Source organism: Trichoderma reesei, assembly GCF_000167675.1.
Source record: "Trichoderma reesei QM6a unplaced genomic scaffold TRIREscaffold_4, whole genome shotgun sequence".
In the NCBI taxonomy this organism is placed as follows: domain Eukaryota; kingdom Fungi; phylum Ascomycota; class Sordariomycetes; order Hypocreales; family Hypocreaceae; genus Trichoderma; species Trichoderma reesei.
The window spans coordinates 1,081,702-1,103,986 of record NW_006711151.1 but is presented as its reverse complement, the minus strand read 5'-3'; the positions used below and the strand labels follow the sequence as shown (position 1 = coordinate 1,103,986).

The window sequence follows — 22,285 nt, the reverse complement described above, 5'->3', positions numbered from 1 at the left end:
CTCTTCAACTGCTGCCACGCTCACCCGCAACATTGGCCCACGAATCAGCACAGAACCCTACCGTCACCCACTGCTGAACCCCCCCTGCTGCAACGCCGTTCGCCGCCATGGACAGCGTCCTGCGTCAATCCAAGGCCATGTGCCCGTTCCTCAAGTCGGCCTCGCCCGCGACTCTGCGTGCCATGTCGACGGCTGCCCGTCCCAAGGCCTCTCTGCCTGCGGCTGGCGCTGCTGCCGCGTCCCCTTGCGGCGGCACCATGTCCAAGCTGCAGCTGTATGCCCACCGCTGCCCCGTCATGGGCAAGGCCATGGCCGTGCAGTCGTCCAAGTACGGCGCCGCCGCCGGCATCCGCGCCTTTTCGGCGCACAGCAAGACGGGCAAGGCGAGGCTGCACACCAGCCGCAACCAGGAGGCTCGAGCCGTCGAGAGCCCGCTTCTCGAGGGCCGCAAGGCTGGTGCGTTTCTGCCCTTGGCCGGCAATCGTCGTCTTCATACTGACGTCTCGTCCACTGCAGCCCCCCCTCCTCCTCCCGGCGTGACGACTGCTGCTGCCCGCAAGGATGCGCCGCCAGTCTCCGCCGTTCCGTCCCCCTTCAGCGCGTCCGGAAAGTTCTCGTACGAGGACTTTTACGAGTCCCAGCTGGAGAAGAAGCGTCAGGACAAGTCCTATCGCTACTTCAACAACATCAACCGCCTGGCCAAGGAGTTCCCCGTCGCCCACATGGCCAAGAACGAGGACAAGGTGACGGTCTGGTGCGCCAACGACTATCTGGGCATGGGCGGCAACCAGCACGTGCTCAACACCATGCATGAGGCCCTGGAGAAGTACGGCGCCGGCGCCGGCGGCACCAGAAACATCTCCGGACACAACAAGCACGCCGTCGAGCTCGAGGCCACGCTGGCCAAGCTGCACGCCACCGAGTCGGCCCTCGTCTTCAGCTCCTGCTACGTGGCCAACGATGCTACCCTGGCCACCCTGGGCAGCAAGCTCCCGGACTGTGTCATCTTGTCCGACAGCCTCAACCACGCCTCCATGATCCAGGGCATCCGCCATTCCGGGACCAAAAAGATTGTCTTCAAGCACAACGACGTCGCCGACCTCGAGGCCAAGCTGGCGTCACTCCCTCTGCACGTCCCCAAGATCATTGCGTTCGAGTCTGTCTACAGCATGTGCGGCTCCATTGGCCCCATTGAGGAGATTTGCAACCTGGCGGAAAAGTACGGCGCCCTGACCTTTTTGGACGAGGTGCACGCCGTGGGCATGTACGGCCCGACCGGCGCTGGTGTTGCCGAGCACCTCGACTGGGAGGCCCATGCCAGCGGCAAGCCGCGCGGCACCATCATGGACCGCATCGACATCTTCACCGGCACGTTGGCCAAGGCCTACGGCTGCGTTGGCGGCTACATTGCCGGCAGTGCCAAGTTTGTCGACATGATTCGATCGCTCGCCCCTGGTTTCATCTTCACCTCGACCCTGCCGCCGGCAACCATGGCCGGTGCCAAGGCGTCCATCGAGTATCAGATGGCTTACGATGGCGACCGTCGCCTGCAGCAGCTCTACACCCGCGCCGTCAAGGAGGAGCTCAACGCCCGCGACATCCCCGTCATTCCGAACCCTTCCCACATTGTGCCCATCCTGGTCGGCAACGCTGCCTTGGCCAAGGAGGCGTCTGACCTACTCCTCCACGACTACAAGATCTATGTCCAGGCTATCAACTATCCCACCGTCCCCATTGGCCAGGAGCGTCTCCGTGTCACTCCCACCCCCGGCCACACCAAGGAGCTTCGCGAGAAGCTGGTGACTGCGCTTGATGAGATCTGGACCCGTCTCGACATCAAGCGCACTTCGCAGTGGGCTGCCGAGGGAGGCTTCATCGGCGTTGGCGTCGAGGGCAACGTCCCAGAACCCTTGTGGACCGACAAGCTGCTCGGCATTGAGCAGGCTGCCAAGGAGGTCAAGGCCGCCGGTGTTCCTGAGAACGGAATCACCGAGGCTTTGCTTGCCCGCGAGGGACTCAACAACAGCCGCGTGATGGACGTCTCGGCTTAGAACCCCGAGCGCCGTTGTGTCATGCCCGCGGCTTTGCCTTGAGCCAGCCGCCAATCAAGTTACTTTCTCTCCAGATCCCTTTTGATGACTACTTTTTTCCCCTGTCTGTTTATTCGCAAGTCTCTCCTGCTATAGCTAAAGCTGTGGACTGATGAGATGACGCATACAATACAAGCATATGCTGTTGGTGTCTTGTAAGACGCCCCTTATACCTTGGCTGTGTTCCTCTGAATTGTGTCGCGTGCCTCTATATCGTAGCCCTGTGTCTCTTTGAAGTGACAAAGTGACATGCTCGTACAGTATTAGTAGTACCACGGAAAATTGCCCCCCCTTTGGCTGTTGTGGCTGTTTGGATCGAAATGACAGATTAATTCTTTTCTCTCCGAACGCCAATCAAATGCTCGCTATTGGGAAGCGCCAAGCCCATCAGCCACAAGCATGTCTTGTATACCCGTCACTGGTGCCGTCATTGTTCGTCTTTGGTGCCTTCTTCCTTCTGTCTCGTCTCGTCTCGTCATTGTTCCGGTTGGTTGACGGAATGCTTACATAAGGTACATAGGCACTCCCAACTGTCTCAACTCAGCCTGGTCTCACGGAGCCGGAAAAACATTTCGGCATCTCACCGGGAGCCGCAGCAGCAGCTTCTGTTTCCAGACGCCTTCCCAGAGCGGATGACCGGCGCAATTCCAACGCCGACTCTCCGTTTCCTGGGCGAGCAAAGCCTCACTGCCGGCCGTCCTCAGACGAGTACACAAAGAGCGTCCACCATCAGCTGCCGAACCATGAGCTCCCCTGATTCTCTCTCTTGTCTTCTTTCCTTGTTCCTGTCAGTGCCTAATGGATGAGTGCGAGTCACTGCTTGGATCAAGTGGTGGCTGATTCCTCATTATATCATATTACATTTATAAATCCATTATTTACTTGACGGCCTCGGTCAGCTCTTCCTTTACTATCAATCTATCTTACACTCGGCGATATCAGCCAGCTTCGGGGCAACTTACGGAGCAACCGACGGAGCTATTTGACATCTTACCGACCGTTCCCCATATCTACTACAGCTCCGTATCTGACTGGAACCAACTGTCCGAGACGGTGTTGTTGTCCGGTGTAAATCACAACATCACCCGATCTTGGGCCCGAGCCTCGGCATCTCCTATCTGCTACTAGGGGGAGGGTGGCAGCACTCAAAGCTCCGACTTCAACACCAAACCGTCCGGGCCATGGAGCCCACAAATAAGGGTCCCAAGGCTTGCACGACGTGTGCAAAGGCTAAGGCGAGGTGCATACCTGCCCGGGACAGGGACAGCAAGTGCCAGAGGTACGTTAATTTATATCAGTGTTTCATCTGTTCTTTTGTCTTGTCATGGGTGTGTGTGTGTGCGTGTGTGTGTTGCTCCATTATATTATGTATCCTTTGGAGTTTTGTATTCCTCCGCAGCCCGATCCTGGGATGGGACATACGTGGGGGAGGAAGAGGAGGAGCAGCAAGTCAGTGAGCTTGTGTATCACTTCTCGGAGGGATGATGATCGGGAGCGGAGGCTGAATATGGCTGTCACTGCCGCTGCCGCTGCCGCTCCGGCGAGTTTTTTCTTCCCTCTGTGTGTTCTACAGGACCATGACTTGCCTTTTCCTCCCTCCTCTTCGTCCCATCTATTAGTGTGGCTGCTTATATCACTTGCGGAGACTATTGTCACTTGCATACGATGACATACTGACGTGCTTCCCCGTGTTGTCTTGGTTTCTCAGGTGCCAGAGACTTAACAAGGAATGCGTCTCGCAGCGGCCCGCCCCGCCCCGGCCCAAGAAGGCGCCCAAGAGGTCCAGGGTCGCCGAGCTGGAGAAGCGGCTGGACGAGCTGTCGTCGCAGTTTGCCGAAGGCGGCGTCGTTGCCGCGCTGCATTCAGGGGCCAGGCCGTCTACAATAGCAGCAGCAGCAGCATCAACAGCATCGTCAACAACGACCAATGAGCAGCGGTCAGTCCCTGAGCGCCTCGGACAGCAGCAGCAACAGCAACAGCAGCAACGAAAGAGGAAAAAGTGCGACAGTGTAGTCACCTTTGAGTACCTCTTCCCGTCCCCCCGGTCAGAAAGCGCCGAGGCATCGGGGTGGAGCTCCGAGGCCGGATGCAACGACTGCGTCCCTGGTAGTGGCAGTGGCAGTGGGGGAGCGCCATCATCGTCGTCGCCGTCGTCGTCGTCGTTGGTCGACCAGCTGTGGCCCGCCGCCCCCGAGGCCGAGGCGCTGCTGCTCCAGTACCACGAAACGCACGCGCCCCTGACGCCGTTTGTGGTCATCCCGCGGCATCTGACGGCGGCGGAGCTGCGGCGGCAGAGGCCGTTCCTGTGGCGCGTCGTGATGATGGTGAGCTGCTTCTTTGACGGGCCGAGGCAGCACCGGCTGGGGAAGGAGGTGTTGGCCGAGTTTGCGACGACGGCGGTGCTGGATGGGAACAAGGGCTTGGAGATGCTGCAGGGGCTGTTGCTGATGATTGGCTGGTGAGTTTCTTCTCTTTTCCTCGCACTCGGGTATTAACGATGACGATGGTGATGATGGTGATGATGATGATGATGGTGATGATGATGATGATGCTAATGTGTGTGCCTATGCTTACAGGATGAACTTTTCCTTGAGGAGTGCGCAGTTGACCAACCTAGTCTATCTTGCACGGTCCATGACTGTCAGTGCCAGTAGCCCAGGACTCCCCTGTGGCGCCGACAGCAAGGTGACGGAGGCGAAATGGGGCGAGCTCGAGTATGTTCGAGCATACCTGGGCACGTACTATGTCAACGCCATGTAAGTGAGCACATCAATCTGCCATGATCAAGTTCTTTCATGCTGATTGATGCCATGCGCAAAAGCGTCTTCAACACGAATAAAAAGGCAGATGCCTTTATGAACACTTCCCAACTGGATGCCTTTTGTAACCTCCTGTCCTCGCCGGGAGAATATCCTTCGGACATTTACCTAGTCAAGCTCGTCAGGATCCAGATGCTGTCACAGTCGATATCCATGGCCATGACGTTTGATCCTGCGCAGCCGCCGCCGATGCAGCTGCCGTTGACAATGGTGGTGCAGGACTTTCAGCAGCAGATTGAGGCCTATAGGGCGTCTTTGCCGCCTCATCTGGCCGACAATGGTGAGTTATACTCCTCTATGAGGCGATCTCACTCCCAAGATGGTGTCGAGAAAGCACCGCTAATACATCACAGGAACCCTCCAGTGTCACATCGCCATATCCCAGATCCTCCTCGCCGACATCTCCATCTCCGACGCCCACTGCTCCGCCCTCGCCATCTCCCACCAAGACCGCATCCAGCTCCTCTGGTCCTGCCTGCGCTCCCTGCGCCGCTACTACACCGTCCACGGCGCCATCAAGTGCGACCAGGTCCAGGACACCGAGCAGCGCCACTTCCTCGGCCTCACCGCCCTCGACCTCGCCTATGCCATCGTCACCGGCATCAAGATGCTGCTCGTCCGAGTTCCCGGCTGGGACCCCCAGTCCATCGTCTCCGAGCTGGGCATCCGCGAAATGGTCGACGAGGAGATCCAGGCCGTTGCCGCCGTCGTGGCGCGGAGGCAGAGCGGCCGCTGGGAGGAGGAGGATCCGCTGGGCAGGATGCACAAGCTGCTGCAGTACGGGCGGGATCTGATTGACCTGCAGCTGCAGAAGCTCAGGATGGAGGAGGGCGTGGGGAGCGGCGGCGCGGATGCGGCGAGCGCGGCGACGCCCGCCGTGGCTGCGAGCAAGGAGGGCGGGCAGGGGTGGATGATGATGGGGATGGAGGACTTGGACGATGATCTGTGGCAGAGCTTCATGAATGAGACGGCGTGGAGCTTGAGCGGGGAGCCGATGATGACGGATGCGTTTGCTGATGTTGCCGTGTAAGATGTCTGGCCTACACAGGTGGACAGTTCAGATTGGATGCGATGGTGGTGTTTACGGCGTTTGGATCAGTCAGACATGGGGGGTTTGGGTCATTGGCGTTATTGTATTATGGAAGAGCATGGGTCACGGTACAATGAGAGTCAACTCTCTTCTCATGGTTATTTTCTCTCCAATCAACCACTTGCTCCCCCTTTTCCAAGTCTAACTCAACCCATCCAAGCTGTTCATAGTTCATTATCCATTACTCCTCCTCCACCTCAACGGCCTCGACCTTGGCCCCCGCCAACCACTTCACATCCCCCCTTACAGTCTCCTCCCTCAGCGCACTCAACTCGTCCAAGAACGCAGGCACAAACGTCCCCGGGCCCCTAACATCATCCCTCACACCCGCCCTCTCCGCCGCAATCTCAAACATGACCAACCCCGCCACAGCAGCCACCAACGGACTCTTCTTGCCCCTAAACGCAGCGACCATGGCGCTCAGCGTCGTCCCAAGGGTACATCCCGTGCCCGTGACCCTCCCGAGGTACTCATGCCCGTTGTCAATCCTCAGGGTCCGCACCCCGTCGCTGACGATGTCGGTTTTGCCGGTGAGGACGACGACGGCGCCGCCGCCGGTGGAGCGGGAGACGGATTTCGCGAGCGCGGCGCGTTGCGGGATGGAGAGCGTGGAGGAGGAGTCGACGCCGCGTTGGACGATGGCGGAGGATGTGTTGCTTATGGTGTGGATTTCGCGCTCGTTGCCTTTGATGATTGTGAATTTGCCGGAGGAGAGGAGCGTTTGGACGGCGGAGCGGCGGATGGATGTTGCGCCTGCGCTGGAGGATGGGAAAAGACAGTTTATTAGCATAGTATACATATGTATATATATATATATATATATATTACACTCCAATGAAAAACGAGGGTTTTAGGCATGAGAGTAATCAGGGGGGTTTTTCAGGGGGGGGGGGTTAGACGTACCCAACGGGATCGAGCACGACGGGTCCGCCAGCGGCATTGTACGCCTGGATGGCCTGGATGTGGTTCTTCAAGCCGTCGGGCGTCACCGTGCCCATGTTGATGACGAGAGCGCCGCCCAGCTTGGCCAGGTCGGCGGCTTCTTCGGCGTAGTTTGCCATGATGGGGCTGGCTCCGACAGCAAGGGCGACATTCGCCGCAAAGTTTTGCACGACCTATATTCATTCACCACTCAGGATCAGAAAAAAAAAAACAGAGATCAACCATCATTTAAGAAAGGAAAACAAACAAGTCAAAGGGTAAAAGCGCACCAAGTTCGTCATGTTATGCGAAAGCGGCGTCGCCTCCGCCACAGCCCTCAGCACGTCGGGCACCCGTCCCGTGACGACCTTGGCCAGCAGGTCGCGCGCCGCAGCGGCCGGGTCGTCGGCGGCGACGAGGGCGCTGACGACGGCGATGCCGTCGAGGCTCTTCTGGGGCGCGGCGCTGGATTCGAGGAGCACGGCGGTGGCGTTGCGGGCGTTGATGCCGCCTATGCAGACGGTGGGGATGGAGGCGTGGCCGGCAGAGGAGAGGGCTTGGAGGATGGAGCGGATGCCGGAGGGGCCGATGATGGATTTTGTGTCTTTTTTGCTGTTTTTTTTTCTTTGTATTAGTAGATGTACTTGACGATGGTTTGTGTGTGTGTGTGTGTGTGTGTGTGAGTGTGTCAAAGGGGTTAAGGGGAGAAGTACGTTGGAGTTGCGTAGACGGTGCCGAGGCCGAGATAGTCGGCGCCGGCTTTGCATGCGGCGAGGGCTTCGTCGACGGAGCTTGCTGTGACGCCGATGATTTTGTCGGGGCCGAGCAGTTTGCGGGCTTCTTCGTATGCTGTGTGTTGTATCATCGTCAGCCTTTGCTGTCACACACACAATCTCACATCTCATCTCACGTCCACTTCTCTTTCTCTCAACACAACCACAACTGCAGTTTTCTCAAAGAAACCCAGCCAAACAAATTCATTCTCATTCACATCATCGATAGTATTACTGTATCGGCATGACCAGAAAAGAAAGAAAAAAAAAAAAACTCACCCATGTCATCCTGTCCGATATGCACCCCCTCACAGCCAACCTCAACCGCAACGTCCACCCGGTCATTCACCAGCAGCGGCACCCCAAACCGCCTCGTCACCTCGAGCAGCTTCCTCGCCGTCTGCACGGCCGTCTGCCTGTCGCTGTGCTTGTCGCGGTACTGCACGATCGAGACGCCGCCTCGCACGGCGGCCTCGACGACGCGGACGAGGTCTTTGGTGCCGAGGATGGCTGGGGTCGAGTCGGTGACGAGGTAGACGCTGTAGTCTACCTTTGATTTGTCCATCTTTTCTGCAGTATGTTGCTTTTTGTTTGTTTTGTAGAAGGGTGAGAGTTGCGATGGGAGAGGTTTGATATGAGGAGGGTTTGATGAGATGGTGGTTTGAGTGAAAATGTGGATAGTGATAGTATCTAAAAGCGTGGTTTGGATACCCTGGAGCGGCTATGGTCGGGTCCGATTTGGTGAGCTCTTATGACGCCATTGTTGAAATGCCTCAAGACTAATGTTTTTTTTTTTTTTTTTTTTTTTTTTTCTTAAAGAAGGACTGTGAAACATCAAGTGAATTCATACTCGGCATGTATGAGAATATGAGCTTTCAATTAGTGTGTTGCAGTTGATGATTTCGGGTTCTTTGTCCCAGCTGTAAAACTCAGTTGTCCAACATCCCTCGCCTACTAACATCTTGACTATAATTACCCCTATGGAACATCATCACTCACTGCGTCACCAGACTCAACTCAACGAGTCGCATATTCTCCATCAATCTTTCCCTCACTTGTGAACATCGAGATTGTCCAAATTCATCTCTATATTGCGCCAATGCTTCAGATCTGATATACAATCTAAGCAGTAAACAACAGCACCACTACTATATACCCCTGTCAAACAGCAGTGACAGCTCTCATCTTTTCCATCCTCACAGCCAATCCCTACAAAGTCATTCATTACACACACTTTTCTCATCGCATTACTGCAGCATGGCATCCAGGCTCTCGCCCAGCACGCCCTCAATCTTGACAATCCACCTGTGCGTCTCCCGCTCAACCACCTCATCATCGTCTTCCTGCAGCTCGCTAATCCGGGGCAGCATCTCGTGCAGCATCGACAGCCACTCCTCGCCCAGTCGGTCCGTCAACGCCTGCTCGCACTTGACGGCAGCCAGCCTGATGGCTGCCTTTTCTGACCGCAGGTGCTTCAGCAGCGCCGAGTTGAGCTCCTTCTGGTGCGCCTGAGAGTCTGCTGCTGCCGCAAGCTCGACAGTCGTCGGGATCAGGGCTTCTTCCACGTCGACGGACACGGCGTGGGCAAACTGCTCCATCAGCACAGGGGCAATGGCTCCAAAGTGCGAAGGCGCCTGCCAGAAGTCGTCCTGGTCGTGCTCGAAGCACTTGGCCAGCGTCTTGAGGACGCGGCTCCAAAGCTGCTTCTCGCCGGCAACCTTGGGGTCGACGGTGCCCAGAATCTTGACGGCATCCTCCAGCACGTACGTGGCGTAGTTGGTCACGATCGACTTGAGACTGTCAAAGAACGTCTGTAGGAATCCGTAGACGCTGTATCGCCGAGCGGCCAATCCGGCCTTGTCCTTGGAAAGCCCGGCACTCGACCATTCGATGATTTGCACAAAGATGGGGCGGAAGGCGGCATCGTTGAGCTTGTAGATCATCTTCAGCGCCTTGTCGTTCATCTTCTCCTCCAGAGAAGCGACACGGGCCAACACTGCGTCGCTGGCCTCGCCCTTGGCGATAATCTGCCTTCGCAGGTCAAATGCCTTCAGCAAGATACTCGACAAGACTCCGGCGTTCTTGGTAATGGCAGACTTGGGGTGCTTGTCGATGGCCATGCCCAGCATATCAATGTAATCAGACGTAGCCTGTTGCGGTTCACATGTCAGTCTCGTGCTTAACCCTACTTTCTCCATGGATGTCACTCTTACCGAGAATCCGCTGGAAGTGGCACTCTCCCAGTTCGAATCCAAGCTCGTGAAAATTTCCTTGGCCTCCAGCTTCTTAGCAAAGAACTCGAGGCAGCTGACACGGGCCTCGTTGGTTTCCGCATCAAGGCCGGCTTCCGCCGACTTGTTGGAGACCTCCAAGATCTGGCCAAGGTAGGTGGACAGCATGTACGGCAAATGCTCGGCCAGGGCGCTGATGAATCCGTAGCCGGCTGCATGGAGCTCCTCGTCGCGCGCATCCTCTTGCAGGCTCAAGTTGAGATAGGCGACAGCTCGAGGAAGGGCAACGGGTAGGACGGGCACAATGGCGTCCTGCAGCACGTCGACCAGGGACGTGAGGCAGAGGAGGGCCATGACGCGAAGCTGCTTCTCGTCTTGGCCAAGGCAGTGCTCCCCGGCAATCGTTGACGCGGCTGCAACCACAGCTTCGATATCCTTCTTGCCGTACTTTTCGGCAATCTTGTCGACGCAAGTGACCGCTGTGTGCTTGTAGCGGATGTCGCTCGACTCCCGAATGGCAGCCGTGAGCTGTGGCAAAAAGGCGAGCAGGGCTGTTCTTGACGCAACATCCGTGTTGCTCTCCGATCCCACCCGGAGTTCCAGGGCGCGAAGCACCTTCTGGCGCAGGTCCAGGTTGGGCCTGTCGAGCAGGCTTTCCACGGCCTTGATGAATTCGCCAATAGAAAGCAGGTTGAGCAGGTTGGCCAGGGCATTTCCGCATCGGCTGTGCAGGCTCTTGTTCGCCTTGACCGTGTCGGCAAGCACCAGGACGTCCTCCAGCAGGGTCGCATAGAGCTGCCGGACCTCTGATGTCTCCATATCGTCTCGGTTGGCGAGCTTGCTGATCTGAGCCTTGAGCTTCCGGTTGGCCAGGAGGCTCGGCAGCACGGACAGCTGGCGAAGGGCAATCTTCTCAACGTCCTTCTCCTCGCTCTCGTCACCGCTGCCGAGCAGCACCAGCGACAAGCCCGGCTTGGGCTTGAAGAAATCCGAAGTGAGATCCAGCAGCTTGACCAATGTCTCGAGCTGGACTTCGATGCTGAACGCGTTGAGGAGCTCGAGGACGAACTGAAGCAGGTCGTCGCTCAGCTCATATCGGTCGACAAGCATGGCCACCAGCGTAAACAAAAAGTCCTTGGGTCCCATGGTCTCGACCAGTGCCAAGAACAAGCCATGTCGCCGGTGCACTGGAATGTGCTCGTACGCCGTCGTGAAGCTCACCAAGATATCGGAAGCGCCAGCAACGGGGCTCTTCTGGCCCTGCCGCAGTGAGTCGATGAGCGGAGGCACAACTTCCTTGATGGTCTGCGCTACGACGTGAGCAGAGTAGTCGTCGTTCTGGCGAAGCACCGACGTGCCCATGAAGGTGAAGATGGGCATGACGCTGTGCAGCACCAGGTGTGGCGCAATGGTGGCCAGGTTGGCAATCAGCAAGAGCGCGGCGTTCTGGACAACTGGGCTCGACGACTTCTGGATGCAGTTAACGAGCAGGTCTCCGTAGCCACCAGAGCTGTCCACCTTGAGGTCCTTGTTGGCCTTGTAGGCCGGCATCATGGCCAGCAGGCTGCGCAGGATCAGGTTCTGCAGGTAGCCCAACTCCGAGCCGACTACGGTCCTAAAGTATTGAAGCTCAGACAAGGCTGTAAAGAGGCCGTCGAGCAGTTCGGGATGTGACACGGGATCCGAGCTGTCAACGATTTGCAGCACAAAGGTAACCTTGCGCAATGCGCGACTCAGTTCCGGAGTCACCTGTGTGTTCAGGCCACGATTGGCGTCAGAAGAGCTCGTTCGCCTGCGCTTGTTAGGCGGAGGCTCGGTGATCATCTTGGTGCCTGTCTGGATAGAGTCGAGGAAGAAGGATAAGATGTCGGTCGTCAGAGTCACGGAGCGGAGCAGATCGGCAGCCTCGGCCGGGATGATGGACTCCGTGGCGCCAGAGGAAGGAGACTCTGCCTCTTGTGAGAGTTCCAGGAACTGCTCCGCCACCATGAACTTCATCTCATCCTTCATCGCAGGCCACATCTTCTTGATCCGGGAGAAGGCGGCTCGGATGAGGCCCGGCCTTGCGTCGTTGGCCTTGTCCTTGAGCAGAGTGAAGACGAATTCCAGTCCGGCCGGGTCGTTGGGAACAATGATGTCGATGAACTGAGCGTCCAAGACCGCCTTGTCCAGCTGCTGAGAGGCGCAGGTCTCAGTCGCCTCGGCATCTGTCAGGCTGGCCCACCACTGCAGAGCGGGCAGAAGGAGCTGTGTGCGTGTCACGTTCGAAACGCCGCGGATGTCGTTGAGAGACTTGAGCAGTCTACTCTTGACAAGCATCAGCGGAGTAGCAACGATGTGAGAGGCGAAGGTCGTCAGCAGCGCCTGTCGGCCAGAGTGAGATAGGTGGTCTTTCTTGTCCAGTGACGGCTCAGGGGCGACTTGATATTTTCCAGTCTCAATGGCGGATTTGAGGACCGCAGAGATGTGCTCAGGATCCATGACGCACTCCTCGATAGCCGGGAGAAGCTGAAGTTGGAGGAATCTGCAGGCGACATCCACGCCCAGGGCGGCAACCTCCTTGGACTTGGCCTTTCCATACAGTGACTCGGCGCCCCATGCATTCGTCGACTTCTTGGCAAAGGGAGGCTTGTAGAAGCCAGCTGCGACGGTGATGAGATCCGCTGCTGCTTGGCGCACGCGTTTCGAAGGGTCGCCCAGAGCGGCAACACAGTAAGGGATGAGAGCTTGGATATCCACGGCAGACTCGGTTGCAGCCTTCAGTCGGTTCCTGACCATGTCCAATGCTGCAGTCCGCGCGAGGGCTGGATATAGGCCGCACCAGATGCGGATGAAAAAGCTAAAGTATGTGCAGTCCTCGAGCGCCGAATCCCGCTTGAGCTTGGGGAACTGATCGAACTGGCCGAGAAGTTCTGTCTTCCGTGGTGTCTGATCGGAGACAATTGATACGAATACGTCGCTGAGCTTGAAGAAGAGTGCATCACCGTCCGACACGAGAGAAGAAGAGAGGGACTCCGAAGTGCTGGCCAACTCGGCAAGGCTTGCCTCAGGGTTCTGGGATAGCTGCGCTTGAACAGCAGAGTCACCTCCCTCGTCCTCTCTCGCGTATTCAGGCAGCTTCCTCGTGCGGAACACAAGATCCAGTTTCATCTCTAGCTCCTCAATGTCGAATTTGACCTCCTCAATGACCGATTGAATGATGGCGCCGGCCGATCCTGTAGTTTGCGACAAGGAAATGAGGGTAGAGCCAACATCTCTGCGCAGAGATCCGTCCTTGTCGTTTTCGTCGTTGAGCTCGTGAGCGGTGAGGAGCAGCGACTTGAAGATGACGGAAACCTGCTTGTCCTTTAGTATGTTGCCGCCCAGAATCGTGGTGATCGTCGCAAGGCCTCGCGAATCGCCCTTCTTCACCAGCCTTTCCACCAGGGCCAAGCACAGCCCGTTGGCCAGCTTGTCCACACGGCGCTCGCGTCCAATCTCGACGAGAAGGCTACCAATATCCTGGACCTTCATCAAAGCCCTGGTAACTTTGCTGCTCATCTGCTTTGCGGATCGGAACTGGGCCAGTATCGTCAAGCATACCAGGCCGGCTCGAACAGTGTCGGCAGTCCAACCGTGGACCAGCTGCTGCATCAGCGCCGTGACGGCATTGTCATGAAGGTCGCCCTTTGATACAAAGACAGTCATGGCCATGTATGAGGCGATCTGAAGGCTGGGGACCTTCTTCATGACCAGTGACTCGGCAAAGATGGGGCCGAGTCTGTGCAGCAGCGCCTGGCTGTTGTCGCTCTGTACCGCTGCTCGGCCAGACTTGGTGCGATCCAGGATTCCGCTCACGGACTCGGTAATGAGACCACCCCAGAAGGTGATGAGAGCCGGGTACTGGTATCCTTTACGGCACGATTCGAGGGTGTATTCGGACACGGCGACGAGGAAGTCGACGTGGTGAATGGTATGGTGGACGATGACTGATCGGGGAGGCGGCGTGAGTGATCGAATGTAGGGATCGAGGAACCGAAACTGGCTCGGGATTTTTGGTGGTAGAATCGAGAGGAGGGTTGCGAATGCGGTAATGGAGTGGTATGGCAAGAAGGTCATGAGCAGAATCGAGGTGTTGTCCACATGAACGCTACAGCGAAGCACAACTAGTTAGCTGACAGCCATTCGTTGTCAAGGGTATAACCAAGGGTTCTTTTGGTCGTTTACGCACTTGAATCGTCGAATCAGCCACTCAACGGCCTTGATGGCGGGCATCAGCCTCAACCGGCTGCCCACGAGTCGCAGAAACGCCTCGATGTGACGATCCAGCTCCGCATTCTCGGCAATTGTGAGCTGATTCCGGTCTTGGTCCTGGCTCTGTTCGCTAAAGAGCGTTTGTTGGAAGGGATTGAACCGAGCATCGAGCTGGCAGAGCTCTTCGAAGCCCTGGTGGCATGTGGCATACAGGGTCTGGTAGCTCTGCGCGGCGGCGACTCGAGGTTCCCAGATCAGCGACTTTGAGTGTGCAGCCCTTTGCGCCTTGATGTCCAGGCTCGACTTGGAGTTTGCGGCAACCTGCGCCAGCTGCTGGGCGAGCGAGGTCGCCATTATGTCGAGAGAGGAGGGTCCAGGTCGGGAGTCGCGGGTTGAGGGGGAAAGAAGTTGAAGAACGCGCCTCTCTTCACTTGCGCCTTGAAGCCGGGTATGAACTTTTTTTTTTCTTTCGAGATTGGAAGAGTTGGCGGAGACTCAATAATTTTCTTATCGATAATGGAGCGCTAGATTGCTGATACAGACGCTAGCATCCACTCTCGTGGCTTATGTCATCCATCTGTTTACCTCTAAACTGCGCAGCAATTAATGGATGAAAGGAGCCGTGATACCAGTTTGACATTCTCAATCTCTCAAATGAAGTATTGCCTTGAAAATCCTGGATCTCTTGTTAAGCAGAGCGACAAACTCAAACCTCTGCAACTGTCAAGATTGTGCTTCTTGATGTGGATGGGGGCGCATCAAATGCTCTCTGAAGCTCTGAAGCACCGTAGCAACATGCCCATCATGGCACTACTAACTGTAAATCCATAGCTACTACGGTATCGAGACATATGGAGTAATTTGAAGCCGACTTCCCACCAATTACTGATTTATAATGTATCTATTCATCTGAAAGCGTTCCACTACATGTGCGTTTGCGACCAATAGGGATGAGAGCGCAGCATATCGTAAGAATGCCCATCTGTTCGGTGCAAACTCTGGTGAGATTTCAGTGGGGAGAAGAATGGGTAGCCGTAAAGACTATATTGACACAGGTGCGGAGGTGAGAAGACGAAGCTATAGCAAATTCCCCGCATAAGAACAACAGTCCCTACTGAATTGCTGCTGCATCTACGGTTTGCTATCCAATTTCAGCAAAAAATTATTGCGATGGCGGTAAGTGAGACAGTGACCCTCCTCTGTAAATCAAGCAGAAGCTCATCCAGCGCGTAGATGCCATATCCTCAGGTTGTTCTCCTCGGAGACTCCTTGTTTGAGTTTGCGGCTTCCAGCCTGAGCGGTTTCTCGTTCCAGGCGGCTCTCCAATCCAGTAGGATTCGACTTTCAGTCCCTGCTCATACTCAGCTGCAAATCTAAATCATGGATCTACAGGGCTGATACGACGCTTCGACGTGGTCAATCGTGGCTTCTCAGGATGGAACACGGATAATGTCGTCAAATATCTTCCCGAACTCTTCTTCGAGCCGTCCCCTTCAGCGCCCAAACTTGCATATCTGGTATGTGCAAACGAGAGATGGACACCATTACCCCGTCAGTAAAGACATTTGCTAACGGTAGAACATGATACCAGATCATTCTCTTGGGAGCAAATGACGCAGTCCTGCCAATGGAAACCACCTCGCAACATGTTCCTCTTGACAGATACAAGGAGAACTTGAACAAGATTGTCAATGATGCTCGGATACGAGCTCACAACCCCAAGATTCTACTGGTTACTCCTCCCCCAGCAGACGAGATCAAGCTTAAAGATCTAGACATTGCCCAGGGCCACGCCTCAGCCATCCGAAGCTCGGCCGTAACAGCCTCATACGCGGAAAAGGCCCGGGAGGTAGCGCGCGAAAACCCGGGCGTCGTTCTGATTGACCTCTGGCAGGCCATCATGGGCGAAGCCATTTCCATGGCCCCGGGAGACTATCAGCCTGGAGGTCCCTGGCTGGGGTCGTTTGAAAACGGCAAACAGGGGGGGCTGGACACGCTTCTGCCGGATGGGCTTCACATGGGCGGAGCGGGATACAGGGTGTTCTTCGACGAGCTCAAGGCGCACATTGGGCAGGATATCGTGCCTGAAGAGAGGGGAGACTACGTGCTGCCGGACTGGAGAGTGCTGAACCCTCCAAAGGTGAACCTGGTGCCAAAGCCATTGTCTCTTGAGTAGAGTATCTACACACCTACCCAGAAGGCTGGGCTAGGATAGATATGTACGAGGTTATGTGTATAGAAGAGGTAGTAGAAGGTGTATCAGAGGCGACAGAGTAGAGCAATCCAACACTTAGTACCTAGTATGTAGTTGCATGTCTACAGGAGGTGTCTTGCGTGTGTCATGCTGTCTTGCTCGAGGAGTCAGCCAAGACGGCACAGAATTCGGCTGTGATCCCTGTCAGAGGCAGCAACTTCGTCATCTGCATCATCATCACACTCGTATTTCCGGACTTATAGTAAGTACATGTACACGTACTTACAGGGCTCGCCTGCGGGGAAGAGGCAGCCTACAGCCGGCCCGCCCAGCCGCCACAGCGCTCCTCAGCGCGCTGCAGCGCCTGTAAAGCCCGTCGTCATACCCGCTGCTTGGCATGGAATCGATACCTAGCCAGCAGAATCCCATCAATGGACCCATGCATCCCGATGTTGTTGTTTTTTCACCCCTAGCGTCTGACTGGTAATAGCCTCCCAAGCCTCCTCCAAGCGGGCAGGAATCCGATCCATCCCATACATGTATGTGGAGAGAGAGAGAGAGAGACTGCAGTCCCAAGACAAACCAAGACGCAAAGCAAAGCAACGCAACGCAACGCAACGCAACGACTGGCAACCGGCCAACTTTGCATCACCAGCCATCAGCTCGTCCGCCTGCACCTGAATTTGCGGCAATACTTCTGGCCCTGCCGTTGAATACCTCCGTCCATACCTAGGTACTTCATCAGCCTCGCGTGTCTGCACATGCCCGAGCCTGCCAATCGATAAGCCAGCCAGCCATCCCACGACCTCCTTCTCCTTCTGCAGTTGGCCCTCAGACTCTCTCTCTCTTGTCTGCCGTTGTCCTCCGACTTTCTCTCCTCCATTTCTCTCCTCCGTCTCTCCTCCGTCTCTCCTCCCGCCCCTTGGCCTTGTCTTCCCTCGTTCTCTCCGCTTCTGTTCTGCATCGATCCGACTCTCCGCTTCTCTTTCGCCTCCCTTGTCGCCTCTCTCGCCAACGCTCGCCGGTTTCTCTCCCTCTCTCCCCAACCGCCTCCGCTTACACCAAAGGCCAGCTTCTCCAACCGACGTGCTCCATGCGGCTCACTTCCAACATTCCTACCGCCTCCTGACTCAGCAGAGATTCCCGTTTCCCGGTAGACGCTGCGCCGTCGTCGCGACTCTCCCTGCGAAGCATTACAAGCACCTGCGCCTGGCAAAGCATCTCGACCTCTTTATATGCCCGTCTAGACCTACGCATACCTACGAGGACACATTCTCCGCCTCCTGCGTCCTGCGTCCTCGCCCTCGGCTTCTGCTTTGCCTACATCGCAGTATTTCTTATCCAAAAATCTCCAACTGCACGTCTTAACAGCATCATATATACTATTGGCATTACGAGGCCCTTTCCTTGTGGTTAAACCCGCAATATCGGTGCCGCTGTGTGTCTCTGCCGACACAGTTCTTGCCACGCGGTTTCGCCCTTTGACCTGAACTGTTCTCGTCTCCCTCGACCGCATCATACATCCGACGTGCTCGAGCTTTGATCTACCTGGACCGTAGCGCGCGTTCAGCGTTATCGGCCGAGTGGCCCTGGGGTCTAGGGCAAGGAGATGTGGTCGAGGAGGCAGGTCGTGAACTGTTGACAACACTCGAGGCATCTACACAAAGACACGAACCACGCCTCATCGCATCTTCCAAGCAAGCAAGCCCCGAGTCGACCGTGAAGCGCAAGCTTACGACACTTTGACATCTTCTCTTGTTTACCCCTGTGGCTTCGACGTTGTGCAACCCTGTCTGTACCCTGTCTTACTGCTCTCTCCATCCTCTGTCTTCTTGAGTCTATACCTAAGCCTAATACTGCCCTTTCAACGCCTCATCTGTGTTTGCGCATTCATTGCCCAGCGGCTTGTACTTGCTGTCTCCGCGCCCTCACATGTCCCCTTGGCCTCTCCTGCTGAGATCCTTTGGATATGGACCCCCGCTTTTCCGTCTCCCGAGAAGAGCTGTACAACCTGCAGATGGAGTTGAAGCAGGTCCAGTACGCCCAAGCCAACCATGCAGAACGACTCCTTAGGTTAGAGAAGCGCCAGGCAGATGATTCTGCCCTCAAGTCTGTGTGGAACTCGCCATTTCCAGGAGTTCTGGCGGGAACGCCACAGCATGGTGAGCTGGCTTTATACAGTGTAGTAGTGTCTTCAACTAACATTGTTCTCCAGGACCTGTCCAGATCTCGCAGAATGACGTGTTCGACGACTTGGATGAGCAGGGCGAGCAGCTGCTGGGCTCTCTGCACCTGGGCCCGGCAGAGGAGGAGCCAGTGCGGCGCGGCGGTGCGGCTTCGCGGGCAAACAGCGTCCGGTTTGACGAAAGCGCGTTGCACGGCTCCAACTGGGGTGCGCAAAACAACCGGCACTCTGGCGACTTTGGCCCCGTCCGTCCCGGTTTCATGATGGAACGGTCACTGTCGCACAAGTCTGACGGCAGACACAGCTCGGCCGGGCACTCGGTGCACTCTCACCACTCTGTCGCGTCAGGTCGAGCTAGTAGCATCGGACTCGACACCAACTTTGCCACGGGCGATGAAGACGACGACGACTCGTCCTTTGACATGCCCGGCCTCCCCGCTTCGGTCTACGTCCTGGGAACTGTCCCCTCCATTGTTCGCTGCTGGCTGACGACGGACTATGCCCATGGAACGTTGCTGTATGCGGACATTTGCACCGGGTCGCAGAAGTCTACCATTGATTATTCGCTTGTGAAAGAGCTGGATTTTCTCAATGAGTTTCAGCGAGACGTCAACGGCGTGTACAGGGCCAGGCTGGACGTCTATCTCGCAGAAGCCGTCATCACGCGGCACAGCAGCAGGTCAGACTCGGCTGCCGGTTCTGTCCCTTCCATGTCGGTGTGCTTTGAGATTTGCGGCAGCGAGCAGACCAAACCGAGCCAGACGACTTCCAAGGCAGTGCGCATCTTCATCGGAAGCGATGCTCTGAGGGCACACGCGGCCGACATCCTCTTCTCTCAAAACACGATGGTGCTCTACAGCAACGAGCGAGACCGGCTGCGGGTTCCCTTTATCCGCCCCGAGGACGAGGAGGTATTCCGCCACATCACCACTAGCAATGCCACGCCGGACCGACCGAAGCTGAATGCCAATGCTGCGCCGTTCGTCTTTGGCGACGGCAGCCGAGCCGAGGGCGAGGACAAGGCGGCAGCTGCGTCGTCGGCCGCGACTCCAGCAACGGCAACCACCACGCCCAGCTCCGCAGCGACGACGACCAAGGAGTTGGGAAGCAGCGAAACGAGGAGCCAGGCGTCACCGGCAACGTCGCATTCCGAGCCCTCGGGGCGTGCCCGGGCGAATAGTGTTCCCGACTACGAGGAGGAAACGGAAAAGTCTGGGGGCGATGCCAACGGGCCTGAGCGCCGACGCAGGGATGGATCCAGCGCGTCTGAAACTTCGCGACGGGGGACGTCGTCGGGCATCTGGGGCTCGTGGCGCAACCCCAGCGGCAGCGGCGCGAGCCAGCGCGAGACGGAGCCCCTGAGCGGATATCAGCCGGCGCCGCGAGGCCGCAACATGAAGGTCCTCAAGGCGCAGAAATCGGCATCTTCATCGGCGCGCACGGGGGCCTCTTATGAGCCTCCGCTGCCATCCAAGTCGGAGCTCGGTCGGCGGAAGAGCCAGGTCAGTATGAACGGCGAAGGCTCGGCTGCTGGGAACGGCATCAGGTGGGACCTCAAGGGGCAAGCAGCACCGGGTGAAGGCAAAGGGGATTCGGCAAAGTCGGGCTCGGGCTCCGGCTCCGGCTCCGGCCCCGGCTCTGGCTCTGGGTCCAGCGTCCGGGCAGCTTCTGGTTCGGTGTCGCTGCCCCGGTCGGCGAATAATCCTGTCGGAGCAGCATCGGCCTTTCCTTGGATGACGCCGCCGGCGAAGCCTAACAAGTCGTCGACCGCAGCCGATTAGAGGCGCCCCGTAAGCAGGGACAAGGAGAGATGGTCGAGCGTTGTTAGTCCGCAACAGCACCGACATCTTGGGATGAAGCTGGACCTGTGAATGAGACCTCTATGAGACGAGCTGATTCGCTGGCGCCGTGCAACCGTGCCCTTTGCCGTAGCTAGGAATAGAAAAACAATGAGTGTCCACGATCTTTTGCCAATGCCTCTGATGTCAGTGTATGTACCTGCTTGGTGATGCCAAGGCGGGTATGTATGTATGTATGTATGTATTGTTCAAAGATATCCACTGCCTTCTATATGAACCCAAAACGAGAAAAAGATGAGATATACAACTAGACGAATCCAGCGAACCAAGAGCCTGAGCAAGATGAGAACAGAGCCAAAACACTTGAGATCCCAAGCCTGACAGATGAGTATCTACATCTTGGGAGCAGGCGGCAGCACGCTCAGGACCTTGGAAGTTTCGCTCAGCTTGCTCTTGACAACGGTAATGAGCCCCTTGAAGAGCGGGTGGGACGCATCGCCCAGGCACTCGTACATCCAGCCCTCGGAGGAGCAGACGGTGATGCCGGGCTCGCTGCGCAGGCGATCGAGGGCGATGCCGACCTCTGCGCTGTTGCAGGAGCTGACGCCGTCGGCGATGACGTAGGGGAAGTGGCCAGCGTCGCGGAGGTCGAGGGCGGTCTGGGTGATGCAGATGTGGGACTCGATGCCGACGATTGCGACGCGGGACTGGGGCGGGAGCTGGGCGGCGATGGAGGGGACGAGCATGGAGAATTTGGTCTTGTCGTGGGGAGGGGAGGGGAGGAGGGAGGCGATTGCCGGGACGGTTGGGCCGAGCTTGGCCGAGGTTTGGGTTGTTGTGTGGATGGGGATGGAGAGGGACTGGGCGTATGTGAGGAGTTTGACGGTGGTGGTTACGCTGAGAAAGGAATTGTTTTAGTTTTTGGTTGATTTGTTTGGTTGTGATGCTGGGGTTTTTGGTGTTGATGTGGAAGGGGACGGGGGAGGGGGGGTTAGGGGAGGGTTTGAGAAGGCTTACATGCTGTCGAATTCGTAGATGACGTTGCGAAACTTCTCCTGCATGTCGCAGATGCTGTTGAATTGGGGTTGGTCTGTCAGCTGTTGATTGTTTTGAGAGTGATGCTTGCGATTGATGCAAAGGGCTGATTTGAGAGCTGAGGATGGAGAGAGAGGAGGGGGGAGACGGAGAGTTGAGGCGCCGACTTACAAGATGGCAGGGTTCTCTGTTTTGGAAAAAAAGGCAACTGGTTAGTCGGCTGAGTACAAATGAGCAGGTTTGATTTGTAAATTTGGAACTTACTGAATCGCAATTCTGTGGGAGCCGCCATTTTGTTGTTGTTGCTGTTGCTATATGAGGGTGAAGAGCTGGAGAATGAGAGGGCCAAAGAGAGCGGACGAAGGGGAGTGATGGTGGCTGATGGCAGTATCGCAGGGCGGTGGAGCAGAGAGTGAATTGGTCGTCGCAGGAGCATAAGAGAGGATTGTTGTAGCTGTTGGATTTGAGGGGAAGGAAGACGAGTGATGAGCCTGAGTTGATTTGGGATAGAGAAGGAAGAGAAAGAGAAGAGATGAGGTTGACGGGAGATGAGCCGCTGGTTTAATAGTTGCTCTTGGCTTGTTGGAGATTTGGCGGGGTGTGGAGGGGAAGTACCTAGGTATGAGCTACATCTGGGGCTACTAGTAGCACTGAGATGACAAAGACAGGAGATGTATCTAGCTCCTACTTGATCAACTTCATGATACCTAGGTACATGCACGAATACCTAGAACATATTGTGCTCCAAATTGGGCGTGTTCTGGAATACGGGAATTTGCATTTGGGAAAAGTTCTCTCACGGATGGGTGCAGAAAGGCAGCTGAAGCGACAAATGATTTGAGTTGATGAGACATGTGAGGTTCATCACGGATCTTTTTCGGGATCTGAGCCGGGGGTCAAGATACCTATACACTC

General features: G+C 56.4%; 7 protein-coding genes across 7 annotated transcripts; 4 read left to right on the top strand and 3 right to left on the bottom strand.

The window, feature by feature from the left end:
- Positions 1–308: 308 nt before the first annotated feature.
- On the top strand, positions 309–2,051 carry TRIREDRAFT_57947 (uncharacterized protein; the record flags this gene model as incomplete). The annotated part of the gene is made up of 1 exon (XM_006963369.1): positions 309–2,051. The coding sequence occupies one exon, from the start codon at positions 309–311 to the stop codon at positions 2,049–2,051; it is 1,743 nt and encodes a 580-aa protein (XP_006963431.1).
- A 1,546-nt stretch (positions 2,052–3,597) lies between these two features.
- TRIREDRAFT_104968 (uncharacterized protein) lies at positions 3,598–5,939 on the top strand (the record flags this gene model as incomplete). Its single annotated transcript, XM_006963368.1, has 5 exons — positions 3,598–3,650; positions 3,799–4,548; positions 4,667–4,846; positions 4,879–5,189; positions 5,263–5,939. The coding sequence occupies 5 exons, from the start codon at positions 3,598–3,600 to the stop codon at positions 5,937–5,939; spliced, it is 1,971 nt and encodes a 656-aa protein (XP_006963430.1).
- A 241-nt stretch (positions 5,940–6,180) lies between these two features.
- TRIREDRAFT_75992 (uncharacterized protein) lies at positions 6,181–8,258 on the bottom strand (the record flags this gene model as incomplete). The annotated part of the gene is made up of 5 exons (XM_006963190.1): positions 6,181–6,757; positions 6,903–7,114; positions 7,211–7,532; positions 7,634–7,769; positions 7,973–8,258. The coding sequence occupies 5 exons, from the start codon at positions 8,256–8,258 to the stop codon at positions 6,181–6,183; spliced, it is 1,533 nt and encodes a 510-aa protein (XP_006963252.1).
- Positions 8,259–8,940: 682 nt separating this feature from the next.
- TRIREDRAFT_57494 (uncharacterized protein) lies at positions 8,941–14,511 on the bottom strand (the record flags this gene model as incomplete). Its single annotated transcript, XM_006963189.1, has 3 exons — positions 8,941–9,843; positions 9,907–14,053; positions 14,135–14,511. 3 exons carry the CDS (start codon positions 14,509–14,511, stop codon positions 8,941–8,943), a joined length of 5,427 nt encoding a protein of 1,808 aa, XP_006963251.1.
- An 879-nt stretch (positions 14,512–15,390) lies between these two features.
- TRIREDRAFT_75989 (uncharacterized protein) lies at positions 15,391–16,458 on the top strand (the record flags this gene model as incomplete). Its single annotated transcript, XM_006963367.1, has 3 exons — positions 15,391–15,487; positions 15,550–15,674; positions 15,749–16,458. 3 exons carry the CDS (start codon positions 15,391–15,393, stop codon positions 16,331–16,333), a joined length of 807 nt encoding a protein of 268 aa, XP_006963429.1. The 3' UTR covers positions 16,334–16,458.
- Positions 16,459–18,320: 1,862 nt separating this feature from the next.
- TRIREDRAFT_57696 (uncharacterized protein) lies at positions 18,321–20,317 on the top strand (the record flags this gene model as incomplete). Its single annotated transcript, XM_006963366.1, has 3 exons — positions 18,321–18,513; positions 18,567–19,569; positions 19,648–20,317. 3 exons carry the CDS (start codon positions 18,321–18,323, stop codon positions 20,315–20,317), a joined length of 1,866 nt encoding a protein of 621 aa, XP_006963428.1.
- A 245-nt stretch (positions 20,318–20,562) lies between these two features.
- On the bottom strand, positions 20,563–21,787 carry TRIREDRAFT_75985 (uncharacterized protein). Its single transcript, XM_006963188.1, has 4 exons — positions 21,635–21,787; positions 21,542–21,557; positions 21,353–21,406; positions 20,563–21,232 (listed from the first exon to the last, which is right to left on the bottom strand). Exons 1-4 carry the CDS (start codon positions 21,660–21,662, stop codon positions 20,728–20,730), a joined length of 603 nt encoding a protein of 200 aa, XP_006963250.1. The 5' UTR covers positions 21,663–21,787; the 3' UTR covers positions 20,563–20,727.
- Between the last annotated feature and the right edge of the window lie 498 nt (positions 21,788–22,285).